Raw genomic sequence first — 20,969 nt, forward strand, 5'->3', positions numbered from 1 at the left:
CAGAGAGGGACCGCCTGGAGAGGCCAGACAGAGAGGGAACGCCTGGAGAGGCCAGACAGAGAGGGACTGCTTGGAGAGGCCAGACAGAGAGGGAACGCCTGGAGAGAGCTGACAGAGAGGGACTTGCCTGGAGAGGCCAGACAGAGAGGGATCGCCTGGAGAGGGCTGACAGACAGGGAGGGAGGCAGACAGGGAGGTAGGCAGGAAGAGGTCTGAGTCACCTAGCCCCGACAAGAGAGAGAGAGAGAGCGGGCATGTGGACAGGAAGACACTCCCTTCTCTCTCTCCACAGAGAAAAGAAGGTCAGGTGCCTAACCTAACTTTCCTAAAGGGCCTAGAGGATCTTCCTATGGTCCAACCCACCAGCTGTACATATGGTCTTTAACCTCTGGCACCTGGTCTAACTCAACATGGTCTCTACCCTCCTCTGGTTCCTGGTCTAACTTAACATGGTCTTTACCCTCCTCTGGTACCTGGTCTGACTCAACATGGTCTCTACCCTCCTCTGGTTCCTGGTCTAACTCAACATGGTCTCTACCCTCCTCTAGTTCCTGGTCTAACTCAACATGGTTTCTACCATCTAGTTCCTGGTCTAACTCAACATGGTCTCTACCCTCCTCTGGTACCTGGTCTAACTCAACATGGTCTCTACCATCTAGGTCCTGGTCTAACTCAACATGGTCTCTACCCTCCTCTGGTTCCTGGTCTAACTCAACATGGTCTCTACCCTCCTCTGGTTCCTGGTCTAACTCAACATGGTCTCTACCCTCCTCTGGTTCCTGGTCTAACTCAACATGGTCTCTACCATCTAGTTCCTGGTCTGACTCAACATGGTCTCTACCCTCCTCTGGTTCCTGGTCTAACTCAACATGGTCTCTACCCTCCTCTGGTTCCTGGTCTAACTCAACATGGTCTCTACCATCTAGTTCCTGGTCTAACTCAACATGGTCTCTACCATCTAGTTCCTGGTCTGACTCAACATGGTCTCTACCCTCACCTGGTTCCTGGTCTAACTCAACATGGTCTCTACCATCTAGTTCCTGGTCTGACTCAACATGGTCTCTACCCTCCTCTGGTTCCTGGTCTAACTCAACATGGTCTCTACCCTCCTCTGGTTCGTGGTCTAAGTCAACATGGTCTCTACCCTCCTCTGGTACCTGGTCTAACTCAACATGGTCTCTACCCTCCTCTGTTACCTGGTCTAACTCAACATGGTCTCTACCCTCCTCTGGTTCCTGGTCTGACTCAACATGGTCTCTACCCTCCTCTGGTACCTGGTCTAACTCAGACATACAGCTGATCTAGTGTCAGACTTGACATATTCAGATGACATTACAGGATGAGAGTGTTCGGCAGCTAATTTACTTTTTTTTTTTTATGATCATGTTTTCATGGTTAATTAATGATTTTGAGAACAATTTTTTTTGTAGCATGTAACATTATTATAATATTTAACTTGACAAGTGGGTTAAGAACAAATTCTTATTTTCAATGACGGCCTAGGAAGCAGTGGGTTAACTGCCTTGTTCAGGGGCAGAACGACAGCCTAGGAACAGTGGGTTAACTGCCTTGTTCAGGGGCAGAACGACAGCCTAGGAAGCAGTGGGTTAACTGCCTTGTTCAGGGGCAGAACGACAGCCTAGGAACAGTGGGTTAACTGCCTTGTTCAGGGGCAGAACGACAGCCTAGGAACAGTGGGTTAACTGCCTGTTCAGGGGCAGAACGACAGCCTAGGAACAGTGGGTTAACTGCCTTGTTCAGGGGCAGAACGACAGCCTAGGAACAGTGGGTTCACTGCCTGTTCAGGGGCAGAACGACAGCCTAGGAACAGTGGGTTAACTGCCTTGTTCAGGGGCAGAACGACAGCCTAGGAACAGTGGGTTAACTGCCTGTTCAGGGGCAGAACGACAGCCTAGGAACAGTGGGTTAACTGCCTGTTCAGGGGCAGAACGACAGATTTATACCTGCCAGCTCAGGGATTCGATCCAGAAACCTTTCGGTTACTAGTCCAACGCTTTAACCACTGGGCTAGGCTAAAGTTTGGCAGATTGTATCATCACCCATATGATCTCTACACCTCACTGGTGATCAAGGGGATTTATGTGTTTATCTTTCTAGTTTCACTCGTATTCTGAGTGTCATACTTAATCAATCTGACATACAGTCTACGTTTGGAAATGTAAAATCATCTACTATCATCTCTATGATGGCACTATTCAACCTCTGGAACGGCTCTGTCTGCGCCACAGTCAATGTGAAGTCAGTTTGTGTGTGTGTGTTGTGTGTGCGCTGGACTGGATGGAGGCGAGTTGAGCCTGTACTGTGCGCGCTGTTGGGACCAGCAGATTTTGCAAGGAGAACGAAATCCGATCCTCTGTCGAGCAGAGCAGCAGAAAGGGGGGTGTGGGGGAAGCAGATGCAGTTCCATTGGAAAAGCTTGTGGATCGGTAACTAAAGAGCGGAGGTCTCTGACTTTTCAAAAGGTAAGGAAAGACTTAAAAGGGAGTGGTAAAGTTACTTTGTAACTTCCTCGTGAGAGCAGAAAACGTATCGGTAAATGTATTTCCACTTTAAACTCTGACGTTTTCCTTTGGTTTTTAAAGCTAGAGAGAAGTTGAATCGTTTTGTAACTTAGAATGTGCCTTTTCTTTCTTTATCCAGGTAATGTGCGGTGAAATAACGTTTATGGATGTTTTATGGACTTTCCATAGTGTAACTTTTTCTCTCGTAAATGAGATTGATTTCACACTTGATGAATGTTCCACCATGTGATGCGGTAATTTAATGTAGTGGAAAATTGAATCCACGCTACTTCATGGCCATATGACATCTGTGATTTCTGTCCGAAGTTTAGTCTACAAACAAAAACGGTTGACTGTCATCATATTTTAGCATTTATTTTACCTTTATTTAACTAGGTAAGTCAGTTAAAAACAAGTTCTTATTTACAATGACAGCCTAGGAACAGTGGGTTAACTGCCTGTTCAGGGGTGGAATGACAGATTTGTACCTTGGCAGCTCGGGGATTTGATCTAGCAACATTTCAGTTACTAGTCCAAAGCTCTAACCACTAGGCTACCTGCCGCCCCCTTTGGGTTAATATATTTACCAAATAACGGTCATTAAATGCCTAAATCATGACCATTTATTCAATTGTACTGCGCACATGTAACTCAGTGTGTCCTACCATTGCACAAGGCAAAACGTCAGGAGAAGATAACTATTTTGGTCGTCAATATTTCATTATCATATCAGAATGCTCTTGATTGATGGTTTGTGTGTTTGCGCAACTATGCGTCACCTGATAGGTGTAATGAGTTCCAAATGGCACCCTATTCGCTACATAGTCAACTCACTCTCTCTCCCTCACCCTCTATCACTCTAACTCTCCTTCCCCCTCTCTCTATCTCTCTCTGCCCCCCCCCCCCTTCCTGGGCTGGTCTGGTCAACTGGCTGTAAACTGTAGTTGGAGGGATCATCATGCTATTTAATGTAAGACCCACTCAGAGCCAGGAAGATCTGCCTTTAAAATGAACACCCTGGGAAAGCTAAGTGTGTCCCAAATGGTGCCCTATTCCCTATATAGTCCACTACTTTTCCATAAGGTTCTGGTCAAAAGTAGTGGACTACAGGTAGGGGATAGGGTGCCATGTGGAATGCGGCCCCCCAAGTCAGAGTTTGGAGCCAGCTAGTTGGCTGCTTTAGTCGTTGTTGTGATTGGCTAGGACACCGTGGTTCCCATCAGTCGATGTACAGTAGCTGTCTAGATGGTCGTGGTGTGGAGAGAGGTTGATGGTTTGCCTGTCTGGATGGTCGTGGTGTGGAGAGGTTGAAGGTTTGCCTGTCTGGATGGTCTTGATGTGGAGAGAGGTTGAAGGTCTGCCTGTCTGGATAGTCGTGATGTGGAGAGAGGTTGAAGGTTTGCCTGTCTGGATAGTCGTGATGTGGAGAGAGGTTGAAGGTTTGCCTGTCTGGATAGTCGTGATGTGGAGAGAGGTTGAAGGTTTGCCTGCCTGGATGGTCGTGATGTGGAGAGAGGTTGATGGTTTGCCTGTCTGGATGGTCGTGATGTGGAGAGGTTGAAGGTTTGCCTGTCTGGATGGTCTTGATGTGGAGAGAGGTTGAAGGTTTGCCTGTCTGGATAGTCGTGATGTGGAGAGAGGTTGAAGGTTTGCCTGTCTGGATAGTCGTGATGTGGAGAGAGGTTGAAGGTTTGCCTGTCTGGATGGCTGTGATGTGGAGAGAGGTTGAAGGTTTGCCTGTCTGGATGGCCGTGATGTGGAGAGAGATTGAAGGTTTGCCAGTCTGGATGACCGTAATGTGGAGAGAAGTTGAAGGTTTGCCTGTCTGGATGGCCATGATGTGGAGAGGTTGAAGGTTTGCCTGTCTGGATAGTCGTGATGTGGAGAGAGGTTGAAGGTTTGCCTGTCTGGATGACCGTAATGTGGAGAGAAGTTGAAGGTTTGCCTGTCTGGATGGCCGTGATGTGGAGAGAGATTGAAGGTTTGCCAGTCTGGATGGCCGTGATGTGGAGAGAGATTGAAGGTTTGCCAGTCTGGATGGCCGTGATGTGGAGAGAGGTTGAAGGTTTGCCAGTCTGGATGGCCGTGATGTGGAGAGAGGTTGAAGGTTTGCCAGTCTGGATGGCCGTGATGTGGAGAGAGATTGAAGGTTTGCCAGTCTGGATGGCCGTGATGTGGAGAGAGGTTGAAGGTTTGCTGCGGTGCCAGCTGTGTCAGGGGTGTTGTTTTATAGTGATGGTGTCTGGACAGAGGCAGAGCTGGATCTGAATTCCAGTGAATCACAGTCAGAAACACAGTTAGAGATCTCCACGGTGAAGTCCTCACCTACTAAAACCAGGATCTCACGAATGGAAAACAGAATAGTCATGGTATGCGTAACCCGGGAAGATATACGTGAAATACAATAGTCAGTGAGGATTGTTTGTGATTGTCTGTCGTAGTGATTGATCAGAATAACACACACACAATATACATTTCCTCCCATTCCAGGGAATGAAAAGCCTCGAGGAGGGATATTTTAGAGCCGTATCCTCAGTGCAAAGGCATTTCAAAAGTTCCTCCAGGATACTGGTGATGGAGAGGTACATAGACCTGTGGAAGAAACTGTATGGTACATAGACCTGTGGCTGAAACGGTAGGGAACATAGACATGTGGATGAAACGGTATGGTACATAGACCTGTGGATGAAACGGTATGGAACATAGACCTGTGGATGAAACGGTATGGAACATAGACCTGTGGCTGAAACGGTATGGAACATAGACCTGTGGATGAAACGGTATGGTACATAGACCTGTGGATGAAACGGTATGGTACATAGACCTGTGGATGAAACGGTATGGAACATAGACCTGTGGCTGAAACGGTAGGAACATAGACCTGCGGCTGAAACGGTATGGAACATACCTGAAACGGATGAAATGGTAGGAAACATATACCTGTGGCTGAAACGGTATGGTACATAGACCTGTGGCTGAAACGGTATGGTACATAGACCTGTGGATGAAACGGTATGGAACATAGACCTGTGGCTGAAACGGTATGGAACATAGACCTGTGGATGAAACGGCATGGTACATAGACCTGTGGATGAAACGGTATGGTACATAGACCTGTGGATGAAACGGTATGGAACATAGACCTGTGGCTGAAACGGTAGGAACATAGACCTGCGGCTGAAACGGTATGGAACATACCTGAAACGGATGAAATGGTAGGAAACATATACCTGTGGCTGAAACGGTATGGTACATAGACCTGTGGATGAAACGGTATGGTACATAGACCTGTGGATGAAACGGTATGGTACATAGACCTGTGGATGAAACGGTATGGAACATAGACCTGTGGCTGAAACGGTAGGAACATAGACCTGCGGCTGAAACGGTATGGAACATACCTGAAACGGATGAAATGGTAGGAAACATATACCTGTGGCTGAAACGGTATGGTACATAGACCTGTGGATGAAACGGTATGGTACATAGACCTGTGGATGAAACGGTATGGTACATAGACCTGTGGATGCAACGGTATGGAACATAGAGCTGTGGCTGAAACGGTATGGAGCATAGACCTGTGGCTGAAACCGTATGGAACATAGACCTGTGGATGAAATGGTAGGGAACATAGACCTGTGGCTGAAACGGTAGGGAACATAGACCTGTGGCTGAAACGGTAGGGAACATAGACCTGTGGATGAAACGGAGAGGTACATATACCTGTGGCTGAAACGGAGAGGTACATATACCTGTGGCTGAAACGGTATGGAACATAGACCTGTGGATGAAATGGAGAGGAACATAGAGCTGTGGCTGAAATGGTAGGGAACATAGACCTGTGGATGAAACGGTAGGGAACATAGACCTGTGGCTGAAACGGTATGGAACATAGACCTGTGGCTGAAACGGTATGGAACATAGACCTGTGGATGAAACGGTATGGAACATAGACCTGTGGATGAAATGGAGAGGTACATAAGAGCTGTGGATGATATGGTTTACGATTAATAAAGGGTTGATCTACAGCCTTGAAGACATTATAAAGTCATGCTCAGAGACTCAGAGACTGACTGAGGCAGTGATTTAGTCCCAAATAGAACCCTATTCCCTATCCTATTCCTTACACAGTGCCCCATAGGACTCTGGTCCCACAGTAGTGCACTATGTAGGGAATAGGGTGCCATTTGGGAACGCTGAGAGGGAATGTTCTGGGCTGCTGAGGAATGCTTGGTGAGAGACCAGATGGTAGAGAAGAAAAACTTTCTCTTGCTCTGAACGGAGCTCTTAAACTCGGATAATAAAACCAAGCCTCCATTTTCAACAGAAACACAGTTATTTTATTTTATTATTATTATTATTATTTATTTTGATCACATTGTCTAAATAATGAGCCTCTGTGCCAAGTCATCATAGTCAACATATTATATTACTGAAAGAAATAGTTGATTTGTCTGAAATGCTTTCCTCGTTGCTAAACCTGAACCTTAAATATCCAATGCAGCTGTTTTTATCAGAGTAAAAAAGTGAAGCACCTTAATGTGTTTATTTTCAAAAGAATTGGTAAAAAGGAACAAAAATAGCTTCTTAGCCAAATAGCAATTTTGCTGGGAGTGGTCTGAGTGGGGAGGGTAAAACTTCAAATCTAGCTTTTATTGGCAGAGAGGTCTGAAACTATTTCTTATTGGTCTATAAACTAATTTACAGCATGGTGATGTCACCATGGAAAGCCCATCGCTTCATCCCATCAAAACAGGCTGATATTTCAGTCAGTTTTAAACTAAAAGGACATGATCATCATTTTCACAATTTCACAGTATTATTCCATCCTCATAAGTGTGGAAACACATTTAAAACACATGAAAATCAAAAAAAAAATTGACTGCACTGGGATTGTAAGCCCTTTCCTGAAATCAAATGACCTTGTGGCCTCATGGGTGGAATGTTTATTTTTTTTAAACTCCAGCGTTTTATGTCAAACAGTTTTGTTTTATTTCAGTCTTCTGTGACGTATATAAAGTGTAATATTGGGACGCAAACTCAACATGTGATACATTTCAACTCTATATCTGACATGGTACAGGTGTCTTCTTTTCTTAAGCCCCATAACCATGTGTGTGAGGTGTATACTTTAGTTTCAAAGTAGATTTGTTTAAGACTACCAAGAAACATTCTGTGTGACCCTGATTTAGCCCACTGCAGTAAAAGGTTCAACCTAAGACCTGTAGTATTTGTTCAACTTTTGTCGAGCAGGATGTTCTCTTTTGTGAAAGTGTTTGTTTAAACATTTGTCCACAGTCTAGTCAGAGCTAACGTCTTACCAGTGCCAGTCTGAACAGTGAAACACCAAACCAGTCCGTGAACTAACTAACTAACTAACTAACTAACTAACTAACTAACTACCACATTTGGTTGGAGGGATTACACAGTACAGCACCAGGTAATGATAACCATATGTAGCAGAAACAATTATGTGGCTTTTTAAACAGTACAGCTACACTGCCTTTTTAAACAGTACAGCTACACTGCCTTTTTAAATAGTACAGCTACACTGCCTTTTTAAATAGTACAGCTACACTGCCTTTTTAAATAGTACAGCTACACTGCCTTTTTAAATAGTACAGCTACACTGCCTTTTTAAATAGTACAGCTACACTGCCTTTTTAAATAGTACAGCTACACTGCCTTTTTAAATAGCACAGCTACACTGCATTCAGAATGTTTTCAAACCTCTTGACTTTTTCCCACGTTGTTGTGCTAATGCCTGAATTTAAAATTAATTAAATTGAGATTTTGTGTCAATGGCCTACACACAATACCCCATAATGTCAAAGTAAACTAAATGTGGAATAAGTGATTTTATGTCACTGTCTCCTCAGACTTGTTAAAACCTTGTCCTCGTTGGTTCACATTAGTTTGAACATTTACCAAGCTTATTGTTGAGTCAACGCTTTCAAACAGAGGTGTTGAAATTGTTTCTTTTGTTTTCTGTAAAAGATGATAGCTAACTAACACACGTCCCCAGTCTGTTCTGGGGTTATGAGTTCAATGAATTTGTACAAGCTTTTGTTGCTGTCGTCAAATAACAATCTTGATTTTATCTCTCTCTCTCTCTCCCCACCGTCCTCCATCACTCATCTCCTCTCTCTCTCTTCCTGCATCCTTCTCTCCTCATCCTCCTCCTCTCTCTTACTTTCCCTTCCTCTACCCCCCCCCCCCCCCTCCAGACCTGACACGTAGCGCCAGCCTATCAGAGAAGGAGTTGAAGGAGGCGAGGGTGAGGTCACAGATCATCGCGGCCCAGTTGACCGTCCCGTCTGGCTGCTCCAACTCCCGCGGAGTCCAGCTCTTCAACCGCCGCCAGCAGAGAGTCAACGCCTTCACGCTAGAGAGCTGCGGGGAAAGAACAAGGGAAGAGGAGCGAGAGGAGAGAGACGGAGATACCAGGAACAACAACCCGTCATGGGAAGAAGAGCGAGGGGGACCTAGTGAGGGGACAGAGACGGACAGACAACTGAACTGCAGCGGGACAAAGCCACCCTCTGGAAGTGAGGTCACAGGAAGTGACGTCATGAAGGACCCAGGTGACGAGCACATCTACGAGGAAGTGGAAACGGTGACGCAGGAGAGACACTTCCAGCCGGTGAACGAGAGACAAGGGGAGGAGGAAGAGAGGAGTGGAGAGAGAGAAAGAGAGGAAATATGTGAGGATATTGAGGGTGAAGTGAAGGATGAGATTATGTCAGTAAATGAAAACAACACCGGTCCAGTCAGAGAGGAAGTGGGGATGAATAGGGGGTCATACACATACCCCACAGCTCCCCCTGAGACCCGTAATGGCTTCCACAACACCCAGAGCTCTGCTGGAGAGATCCAAAATGGAGGCCGAGTTTCTATGTCCCTGTCCAGACAGGCCCCCACCATCGTCAACCGGACAGCCAGACCCTTCTTCTCCCCGCCCACCGTACAACCCAAGTCCCCAGAGGCCAGGAGTCCCGTCATGGATAACAACATACCTCCAGCTCCCTCTTATCCTACCCCAACTCTTCCCCCAGCTTCCTCAGACTCCACTCCCCCTCCTTTCACTGCCACTCGCCCCGTAGCCTTCTCCCCTCCTCCCCCTCCTCCCTCATACCCCATGCCTCCTCTCCCAGCCTTCCCCATCCATCCTCCTCCTCCCTCCCAGTCTCTCTCCAGTCCTCCCGCCATGTTCCCTAGGTCTACACCCGTCCCCCAGTACAACCCTCCTCCTACAGCTGCCCCAGTGTCCCAGTATCTACCCCCCAACCCTCCTGTCAACCACAACATCCCTCCTCCAAGTTCCCCTAGACCCAACACCTTTGTCCCCTTCACCCCTCAGCCTATAGGCCAACAGAACCAGCAGCAGCCAATCAAAACGGGAATCCTGGAAGAAGGGGCGGCGGCCATCAGACGATCGTCGACAGCCAGGAAGTCCATGTTCACCTTTAAGGAGAAGCCTGTCATGGCACCCAATCCTGAACTCCTCTCTCTGGTCCAGGGGAACGATGATAGGAAGAAGCATGGCCTCCGCTCCGTTCCCGACTCAGCCCCAGAGGAGGAGCTGCTGGCTCTGGGGGCCGAGGCCTCTAACTTCCTAGCCAGGGAGGAGGTGAAGGCGGAGGGTGCCAATGTGCCGGAGTGGTCCTCCTGTCTCAAGAGCTCCAGGACCAGGGAGCCCAGGGGGCAGCACCAGCCAGAGCAGATCCTGACCAACGCATCAGGGAAGGGGGCAGAGCTGTTCGCTAAGCGCCAGTCCAGGATGGAGAAGTACGTAGTGGAGAACCAGAATGTGTCCGGTGGTGGAGGTGGTCAGATGAGGTCTCCGTCTCCCACAGCATCTCTGCCGCCATCTTGGGTCTATCCATCTAATATGCCTGGCCGGGTCAAAGCTATTGCTAACAACACTGACCTCAGCGCCAGGCTGACCCGGACCCTCCAGACCCCTCAGCCCTCGAACAGGAGGCCCAGCCAGCAGGTTCAAACTCCGGCCCCGGTCCCCGAGGAACCACCCTTGGAGAACGGCTGCACCAAGATAGAGATGGATCTCTCCAGGCACAAGCCCTACCAGCTCAACTCCTCCCTGTTCATCTTCAACCCAGTCCAGGACTCTACCAGCACCCTGCTGAGCGCTCTGCCCCGGGGGGCCCCGCCACCACCTAAACCCCTGGTCTCATCTGAGGCCTACTCCAGGCAGGCCTCCCTGCCCTTCTCCAACCCTCCATCACACAACTACAACAGCCTGCCCCGCTTCAGGCCTACCATGTCCCCTTCACTTCAGCCCCCATCAGGAGGAATTGGAGGTGGGGATAACTATCCTCCTCAACACGGGGGAACTCCACAGCTGAGGGACACCAGGATCACCTCTCCTGTCTCTGTCTTCTCTCCGGAGAGAGTGGCCTCTCCTCGGTCGAGCGTCCAGGCACCCAGACCCACCTTCTCTGCCAAGAGGGCAGGGATCGAACCCCAGGTGTGGAGGTCTTCTTTCTTCTTCTACCAATAGATCTCCTCTGCTTTGACTCTGTTTCTACTCTGAAATGTGTTAACATGACCAAAGTACACCAGATAGACAGAAAGAGCCTTATTTTACTATATTGCAAACAACGGATACACACAGTCGATTTATTAGATACCTAGATACTACGGGATTAGACATCACTGTTGATGTTATTTCACAGTACAAAGCTCAACATAGATTATTTCTCTACACTTAAAGCCACACATTTTGTTTGAGTTCCTTGTGGAATCTTGATTTCATGGTTTTGCTGCTTCATTAGTGGTTAAATCAAATCCCAGAAAAGGAACATTATTTAATGTCAGATTAACAGGGGAATATTTGTCAAATAGTACAATATATAAAAACCACTGACTTCCGTCAACTTCGGGTTCACAACTTTTCCAGTGTTTTTCCCCTTCAAGTCTCCAGAAAGACTTGATACAAAGAGAAAGAGAAAGAAAGAGAGAGAGAGAGAGAGAGAGGAAGAGGAAGAGAATAGCAGAGAAGAGAGATAAGAGAATAGCAGAGAGAGAGAGAAGAAGAGAATAGCAGAGAGAGAGAGAAGAAGAGAAGAGCAGAGACCAACAAAGAAAACAAGATACACAAAGCCCTTTAACAGATGCTCTGGCGTCTATTTTATGATCTATGATTTGTAATTTAATACAAGCTTACAGACATGAAAGTATCAGGCAGGGAACTCCCTTTTAATGTCTCTGTTTCTAATATAGACTGACTGCTGTTTGAAATGGCACCCTATTCCCTGTACAGTACACTACTTTTGACCAGGGCCCATAAGGCGTTTCTCAGCCCTTAGACGAGAACTACCAGATGATAGACTGCTGTTAGCGTCCTGTGAGCCTCTGACTCTGAGGCCATCGATGTCAGTCATTTACACACTGTACTGCTGATAGACTGCTATTAGCATCCTGTGAGCCTCTGACTGAGGCCATCGATGTCAGTCATTTACACACTGCACTGCTGCCATTTTGACGTAACGTATCTGAAATGGTTTTTACGACTTGACTGAGCAATAATTTCAGGTGAAGTGTTTATACGTAGAACGACATAGAATGAAAATATAACTCGTGATTGTTTTCAGATTTACGACGTTGTTTACTAAAACCAAATAGGGGAGCCTCAAAACATACAAGTGTTTGGAGCTAGTGGACAATAACAATAATAATAATTATAACAATAATAATAATAATAACAATAATAATAATAACAATAATAATAATAACAATAATAACAATAATAATAACAATAATAATAATAATAATAACAATAATAATAATAATAACAATAATAATAATAATAACAATAACAATAATAATAACAATAATAATAATAATAATAACAATAATAATAATAACAATAATAATAATAACAATAATAATAATAATAACAATAATAATAACAATAACAATAATAATAATAATAACAATAATAATAACAATAATAACAATAATAATAACAATAACAATAATAATAATAATAATAACAACAATAATAATAACAATAATAATAATAACAATAACAATAACAATAATAATAATAATAACAATAACAATAATAATAATAATAGGTATAGCTTCCTGGTTTCTCTTATCTCTGATGCACTCATTTCCCATTCGTAGAACAACAATATAGAATAAAAAAAGATGTTTTCAGATGTGTTGATCACTAAGCCAGCTAGCTGACAACAAGGACGTTGGTTGTTCTGTTTCTCTATTCTTTTATGAGCTGATTTCTGTTTTCCAATTCTGTATCTAGAAACTTCTCCTTTTGTTTCTGTTTTGGACTGTTTCTTTTTCTCTCCTGATTAAACCTTTATCCTTTCTGTTTTCCTGGAAACTTCTTTTGTTTTGTCTTTTTTTACCCTGTCGTCTGTTTCTTCTATCCTGACGTTTTCCACTCATCTACTTTTATAGTACCCATAATCAGAACCATAATCATGTTCTATTGCCATAGTTTACTGAAGCATATAGTACATCGACCACATGTATATCTCTGCAGGAAGACATTTAAAAACAGTCAATAGACACCACACAAATGCATATTCCTAAAGACTAACACCAGATAAATACATCAAAGTAAAACCAACAATCAGTCTTTTTTAAAGAAGTAACAGTTTTAAAAATATTCTCTCTTAAGGTAATGGAAACACCCTGTATAATATGAGTGATCACACTGCATTCCACAACCTGTTTTTGTTTTTTTTTGTGAAGAAAGGGTCTTAGCTTTCTAAAAGCCCCCAAGGGTTAAAAGCATTCTGACAAATAGTATGACCCCATGGCCCCTACCTTCAAAAGAATGGTATGACCCCATGGCCCCTACCTTCAAAAGAATGGTATGACCCATTGGCCTTTCTTGTCTAGCATGAAAACACTCCAGGCTCAAGGTACAGGTTACCCTTAGGGCCTAAGTAGGTACAGATATGTCACATGCTTCGTAGACAACAGATGCAGACAAACAGCGACATGCTTACTGACGGGCCCTTCCCAACAATGCAGAGTTAAACATAAGATTAAATAAAAATAGGAAAAGTGACACAGTGAATAACAAATAAAAAATAACATAGCTATATACAGGGAGTAGTAAATAACATGGCTATGTACAGGAAGTAGACAATAACATGGCTATATACAGGAAGTAGAAAATAACATGGCTATATACAGAGTAGAAAATAACATGGCTATATAATGGGAGTAGAAAATAACATGGCTATATACAGGAAGTAGAAAATAACATGGCTATATACAGAGTAGAAAATAACATAGCTATATACAGGGAGTAGTAAATAACATGGCTATGTACAGGAAGTAGACAATAACATGGCTATATACAGGAAGTAGAAAATAACACAGCTATATACAGGAAGTAGAAAATAACATGGCTATGTACAGAGTAGAAAATAACATGGCTATATACAGAGTAGAAAATAACATGGCTATATACAGGGAGTAGAAAATAACATGGCTATATACAGGGAGTAGAAAATAACATGGCTATATACAGGAAGTAGAAAATAACATGGCTATATACAGAGTAGAAATTAACATGGCTATATACAGAGTAGAAAATAACATGGCTATATACAGGAAGTAGAAAATAACATGGCTGTATACAGGAAGTAGAAAATAACGTGGCTATATACAGGAAGTAGAAAATAACATGGCTATATAGAGGTAGTAGAAAATAACATGGCTATATACAGAGTAGAAAATAACATGGCTATATACAGGAAGTAGAAAATAACATGGCTATATAGAGGTAGTAGAAAATAACATGTCTACATTTTATTTTTTTAACCCATATTCAGCTAGGCAAGTCAGTTATGAACAAATTCTTATTTACAATGACGGTCTAGGAACAGTGGATTAACTGCCTTGTTCAGGGGCAGAACGACAAATGTTTATCTTGTCAGCTCAGAGGATTCGATCTAGCAACTTTAGGCTACTGGCCCAACGCTCTAACCACTAGGCTACCTACTCAACACACAGAGAATAGAAATATCATGCCTATATACAGAAAGTAGAAAATAACATGGGTATATACAGGAAGTAGAAAATAACATGGCTATATACAGGAAGTAGAAAATTACATGGCTATGTACAGGAAGTAGAAAATAACACGGCTATATACAGGGAGTAGAAAATAACACGGATATATACAGGAAGTTGAAAATAACACTGCTATATACAGGAAGTAGAAAATAACATGGCTATATACAGGAAGTAGAAAATAACACCGGTATATACAGGAAGTAGAAAATAACATGGCTATATACAGGGAGTAGAAAATAACATGGCTATATACAGGGAGTAGAAAATAACATGGCTATGTACAGGAAGTAGAAAATAACATGGCTATGTACAGGAAGTAGAAAATAACATGGCTATGTACAGGAAGTAGAAAATAACATGGCTATATACAGGAAGTAGAAAATACCATGGCTATATACAGGAAGTAGAAAATAACATGGCTATGTACAGGAAGTAGAAAATAACACCGGTATATACAGGAAGTAGAAAATATCATGGCTATGTACAGGAAGTAGAAAATAACACCGGTATATACAGGAAGTAGAAAATAATATGGCTATATACGGAGAGTAGAAAATAACATGGCTATATACAGGGAGTAGAAAATAAAATGAATATGTACAGGAAGTAGAAAATAACACGGCTATATACAGGGAGTAGAACATTACATGGCTATATACAGGAAGTACCAGTACCGAGAAATGGACAGGGGTACGAGGTAATTGAGGTAGCTAGGTACTGTATATATTTGTAAGGGTAAAGTGACTAGCAGCAGCGTGTGTGGTGAGTGTGAAAGTGTGTGTGTGTGTGTGTGTGTGTGTGTGTGTGTGTGTGTGTGGCGTCAGTACGCATGTGTGTGCATGTTATGTGTGTGTGTGTGTGCGTTGGGGTTGTCGGTGTAAGTATGTGTCTGTGGGTAGAGTCCAGTGTGTGTGTGCATAGAGTCAGTGCACAAGAGTTGGTGCAAATGGGTCAATGCATGTAGTCTGGGACAGGTAGCCATTTTATTTACTATTTAGCAGTCTTGTTTAGAATTCTGATGGTTTGGGGTAGAAGCTATTCAGGGTCCTGTTGGTTCCAAACTTGGTGCATTGGCACCGCTTGCCGTGTGGTAGCAGAGAGAACAGTGTATGACTTGGGTGGCTGGAGTCTTTTACAGTTTTTTGGGCCTTCCTCTGACACCGCCTGGTATAGAGGTCCTGGATGGCAGGGAGCTCAGCCCCAGTGATGTACTTGGCCGTACGCGCTACCCTCTGTTGTGCCTTGTGGTCGCATGCCAAGCAGTTTCCATACCAAGCGGTGACGCAGCCAGTCTAGATGTTCTCGATGGTGCAGCTGTAGATTTTTGGGGAGAATCTGAGGGCCCATGCCAAATCTTTTCAGACTCCTGAGGGGGAAGAGGCGTTGTCGTGCCCTCTTCACAACTGTGTTGGTGTGTTTGGACGTTGATAGATCCTTAGTGATGAGGAACTTGAAGCTCTCGACCCGCTCCACTGCAGTCACGTGGATGTGAATGGGAGCACGCTCCCCCTGATTACTGTAGTCCACCATCAGCTCTTTTGTCTTACTGACATTGAAGGAGAGGTTGTTGTCCTGCCACAACACTGCCAGGTCTCTGACCTACTTCCTATTGGCTGGTCTCATCATCGTTTACCACCATTGTGCAAAATAAACTTTCTAGTTTACCCCATTAGTTAACACTATCAATGTTTTCCTCTACTGGGTGAATTGCCAATATTAGCCACTTTCAATGCAACATACTGAAACAAAATGAACTAAGCAAGACTTAGTATGCAAGAGATTTTTTTGTTGTTGCACCGCAGTAGGATTATATTGCATTGACTCAGGGATGACTCAGCCCGTACTCTACAGACCTGTGCGGCATAACCAATCAGAGCTGCAGTATCCCTATATGCAAATAGACCATTGCCATATATGGATCTGTGCCATTCCTTAGAACTGGACTGTGTTTACAGCATGAGCGATTGTGAGTAGATACATTTATTGTAAGTAGATGCACTCAAAGTGAGAGCTGCATGTAGCCACATGTGAACATTTAGTTCATATCCTTTGCAACTTAGTGACTTATTAGCTCAGTTATAGATAGTTTGTAGTCAGCAGTGGAGGAGTGGTCGCTTCCAACAAGAACACAAAACATGTACATTTCTAGACATCTTTGAAAAGAAACTCAGGTAAAGAGCATTTCTTCTGTCTTAATAGGGCCGTGTTGTATTTTGAGACAGAATGAGCTAAGTAGCCATAATAATGGTAGCCTCTAATAATGGTATGGGAATAATAATGAACTTTATTTTGTATAGTGGTTTCTTGCATCTAACAACACATTTTCAGTCACATCCTTGTCTGAAGGACAAGTGGATAAACAGGTTAATTTCAAGCCCTGCATATTTTTTCAAAAACTCAACAACAACAAAAACAAACACTGAATGTAGGCTTACATTGAACACCACACATTGGCTGCTAATACAGGCTGAATGAGAGAACAGCTATTTTACATGTTAGAATATTATGGGATGCATTTTCACCTTTGTTTTTGATGGTAGACCATTCTAATAGGCCTACATTAGGACCAAATAGCCACACTAGCCATTGTTATAACTGTAACTTACAGTGGGTACAACCTCAGTGTTTACAATAAAAGCACACCAGAAGTTGCACAGACTTTTCACCACAACGTTGAAGTTTGCGCTCAGCAGACCTGACATTTTCTCAGTGCCGAAAAAAAATGTTCGGGGAACATTGCCATCGTGTTGTCGGCAAACTTAATGATGGTGTTGGAGTCATGCACAGTCGTGGGTGAACAGAGAGTACAGGAGGGGACCAAGCACGCACCCCTGAGGGACCCCTGTGTTGAGGATCAGTGTGGTGGATGTGTTGTTGCCTGCCCTCACCACTTGGGGGCCGGCCCGTCAGGAAGTCCGGGATCGAGTTGCAGAGGGAGGTGTTCAGTCCCTGGGACCTTAGCTTTGAGGACACTATGGTGTTGAACACTGAGCTGTAGTCAAAGAACAGCATTCTCACATAGGTGTTCCTTCCGTTCCAAGTGGGAAAGGGCAGTGTGGAGAGATTGCGTCATCTGTGGATCTGTTGGGGCGGTATGCAAATCTGAGTGGGTCCAGTGTGTCTGGGATGATGGTGTTGATGTGAGCCATGATCAGCCTTTAAAAGTATTCTTGGGCACAGGGACTATGGTGGTCTGCTTGAAACATGTTGGTATTACCGACTCTGTCAAAGAGAAGATGAAAATGTCAGTGAAGACACTTGACAGCTGGTCAGCGCATGCTCGGAGTACACGTCCTGGTAGTCCATCTGGCCCTGCGGCCTTGTGAGTAAGAGCTTTAGGGCTGTTAAACAGCCACCACTAACATTGAGCGGCTGCTGCCAACACACTGACTCAACTCCAGCCACTTTAATAATGGGAATTGATGGGAAATTATGTAAAATATATCACTAGCCACTTTAAACGATGCTACCTAATATAATGTTTACATACCCTACATTATTCATCTCGTATGTATACGTATATACTGTACTCTATATCATCTACTGCATCCTTATGTAATACATGTATCACGAGCCACTTTAACTATACCACTTTGTTTACATACTCATCTCATATGTATATACTGCACTCAATACCATCTACTGTATCTTGCCTATGCTGCTCTGTACCATCACTCATTCATATATCTTTATGTACATATTCTTTATCCCCTTACACTTGTGTCTATAAGGTAGTAGTTTTGGAATTGTTAGCTAGATTACTTGTTGGTTATTACGGCATTGTCGGAACTAGAAGCACAAGCATTTCGCTACACTCGCATTAACATCTGCTAACCATGTGTATGTGACAAATAAAATTAGATTTGATTTGATTTAAATAAGTCAACATTCACATCGGCTACGGAGAGTGTGATCACACAGTCATCCGTAACAGCTGGTGCTCTCATAGATGCTTCAGTGTTGCTTGCCTCGAAGCGAGCATAGAAGGCCTTTAGCTTATCTTACATTCATCTCTCTACCCTTGTTTAGCATCATCATGGTGTCTCACATTCATGTCTCTCTAACCTAGTTTAACATCATCATGGTGTCTCACATTCATGTCTCTCTAACCTAGTTTAGCATCATCATGGTGTCATCTCACATTCATGTCTCTCTAACCTAGTTTAACATCATCATGGTGTCTCACATTCATGTCTCTCTAACCTAGTTTAACATCACGGTGTCTCACATTCATGTCTCTCTAACCTAGTTTAGCATCATCATGGTGTCGTCTCACATTCATGTCTCTCTAACCTAGTTTAACATCATCATGGTGTCTCACATTCATGTCTCTCTAACCTAGTTTAACATCACGGTGTCTCTCTAACCTAGTTTAGCATCATCACGGTGTCTCACATTCATGTCTCTGTACATTCACATGTCTTTATACTCTTTACTCTCTCTCCACAGACGAGGAAGGAGTCACCTCCAACCCCAACCCACACCACCCCCACTCCCACCAGGACACCCCAGTTCACCCGTCGGTTCAGCAGCCCAGAGGGACCCCCCACTCCCAGTGGGGTTTGGTCCCCTACCCCCCAGACCAGCATCACCTCCTCCTCCTCTTCCAGGCCCCAACACCAGGGCACCACCACACCCACCTCCCCTGTCTCCCCACCCTGGGAGACGAGATGCCAGTCCCCCGCGGTGGTCAACCAGACCACCAAACCCTTCTCTACAGCCTCTTTATCCAGGCCTAAACCATCCACTACGACCTCACCTATATCGCCTGTATCTCCCTGGGGGTCCCGCTGTCAATCCCCTAACATCAACCAGACAACCAAGCCTTTCTCCACCACCACCACCATCTCCAACTCTTCCTCTTCCAGACCCTCTCACCAAGGCACCATCACCTCTCCTCTCTCCCCCTCACCCCTGTCCCCTCCCTGGGGTTCCAGATGCCAGTCTCCCATTGTCAGCCCCAACAACTCCAAGGCAAACCATCGCCTGTTAGCCAAGAACATCATCAACGCGGCCAAACGTAAAAATAGCCCGTCCCCAGGTGCTCTGAGTGGCCACAATCTCCCAATCTCCCCGCTAGGTGACAACACCACCCACCAGCACCACCAGGGCTACGACCACAGTAGCAGCAGCTCCAAACCCCCTTTCAGCCCCTACCAGTCCAGGGCCATGGGGTGCCAGTCTCCCCCCTTCGCCAGCCCTCCTCCCACCCCTACAGGGGTGATCCGGTCCCCAGTAAGGCTCTACAACACCAGGTCCCTCACTGACTCGGATGCTTCGGTGGAGTCAGAGGACTCTGGGCTGAGGTCTCCAGGACTGCAGCGTACCCACAACACCTGTCCCCGGGGCTGGGGCGGCAGCCTGAGGGTGAAGAGGGGCAGTTTTGGCACTGACCTCTAGGGGGAGCCGCGGAGAGAGGGTCAGGAAATAAAAGAAAGAAAAAAAAACGACATTGATAAAAGGGACTGGTGGGATTTGGACAATTCTTAATTTTATTGACCTATAGGAGCATCTAAGATGGAGGGCCAGTTCAGTGCTTGCCTCACAGGGGAGATATGGAAAGGACTTTGAAAGGAACTGACCTTGTGTGTTTGTTGCTTTGGAGTAAGGGACAATAATGTTGACCACACAGTAAAGAACCTGATGCCCTTACAATGCAGCTGGGACATAGAAGCAAACTGTCTGGTGATTTTAAAGTAAACTAAAACCCACTGATTTAGCTGGCTGGCTATAGAAGAGTCCAGGACCGTCAAGCTCAGAGCTAGCTCAACAGTGGGATTACTGAGAGGAGATTGAAGGGACTGTTGCCTCTTCCTCTCATTCTTACATCTTATAAAACACGTTATACATTTATTACACACGCAAAAAGGAAATTAAAGGGATTCTAAAATCCAAAGAGACTTTTCTGCAACTTTTGATATGGAAACCTTGTAATTGAAAAACAAAATGTGTTGTTGTAATCAAGCATTGCTGAAATGTAAAACGAGCTTTTGACTTTGACAAGAGTTCAGTGAATAATCAAATTATTACAGTAGCTTACTTATGTTTTACTCTTAAAAAAAAAAAAATGTGTTTATTGTAATTTGTACCCCAAAAAAACGGTATACAGGCTAGAAGAAAAATACCAAAGACAATATCTGGAATGATGCAGTGTTTTCTAAACAGTGTTAAACTTTTCATCCCCCACGTAAGACATTGATAATGTGGTGTCGTAGATAGACCCTTTGCAGTTGTTTTGTAAATATATATATATATATGTATATGGTTTAATGTTTCTGGGTATACATTGGAATAGAAAAGAATGCAGTTAAACCATAGGTTGACGTGATGTTTGCAGGTCTGACACAGGTCAAACTGGGGGGGGAG

At 44.3% G+C, this 20,969-nt stretch overlaps 1 protein-coding gene across 5 annotated transcripts in view; it reads left to right on the forward strand.

Annotated features, from left to right (window-relative positions):
- Nucleotides 1–20,133, forward strand: part of LOC109882003 (synaptopodin) — a 46,582-nt gene extending 26,449 nt beyond the window's left edge. For 4 of the 5 annotated variants that reach the window (XM_031798270.1, XM_031798271.1, XM_031798268.1 and 1 more), the window contains exons 4-5: nt 8,750–11,010; nt 19,053–20,133. In XM_031798270.1, the coding sequence (XP_031654130.1) occupies nt 8,750–11,010; nt 19,053–20,003 (3,212 nt within the window). In that variant the 3' untranslated portion in view covers nt 20,004–20,133. Of the gene's footprint in view, nt 1–2,054; nt 2,484–8,749; nt 11,011–19,052 lie in introns of those variants that run through there. The other variant, XM_031798272.1, reaches the window with a different exon arrangement.
- The last annotated feature ends 836 nt before the right edge of the window (nt 20,134–20,969 follow it).

This window comes from Oncorhynchus kisutch, linkage group LG19, assembly GCF_002021735.2.
Source record: "Oncorhynchus kisutch isolate 150728-3 linkage group LG19, Okis_V2, whole genome shotgun sequence".
NCBI lineage: Eukaryota > Metazoa > Chordata > Actinopteri > Salmoniformes > Salmonidae > Oncorhynchus > Oncorhynchus kisutch.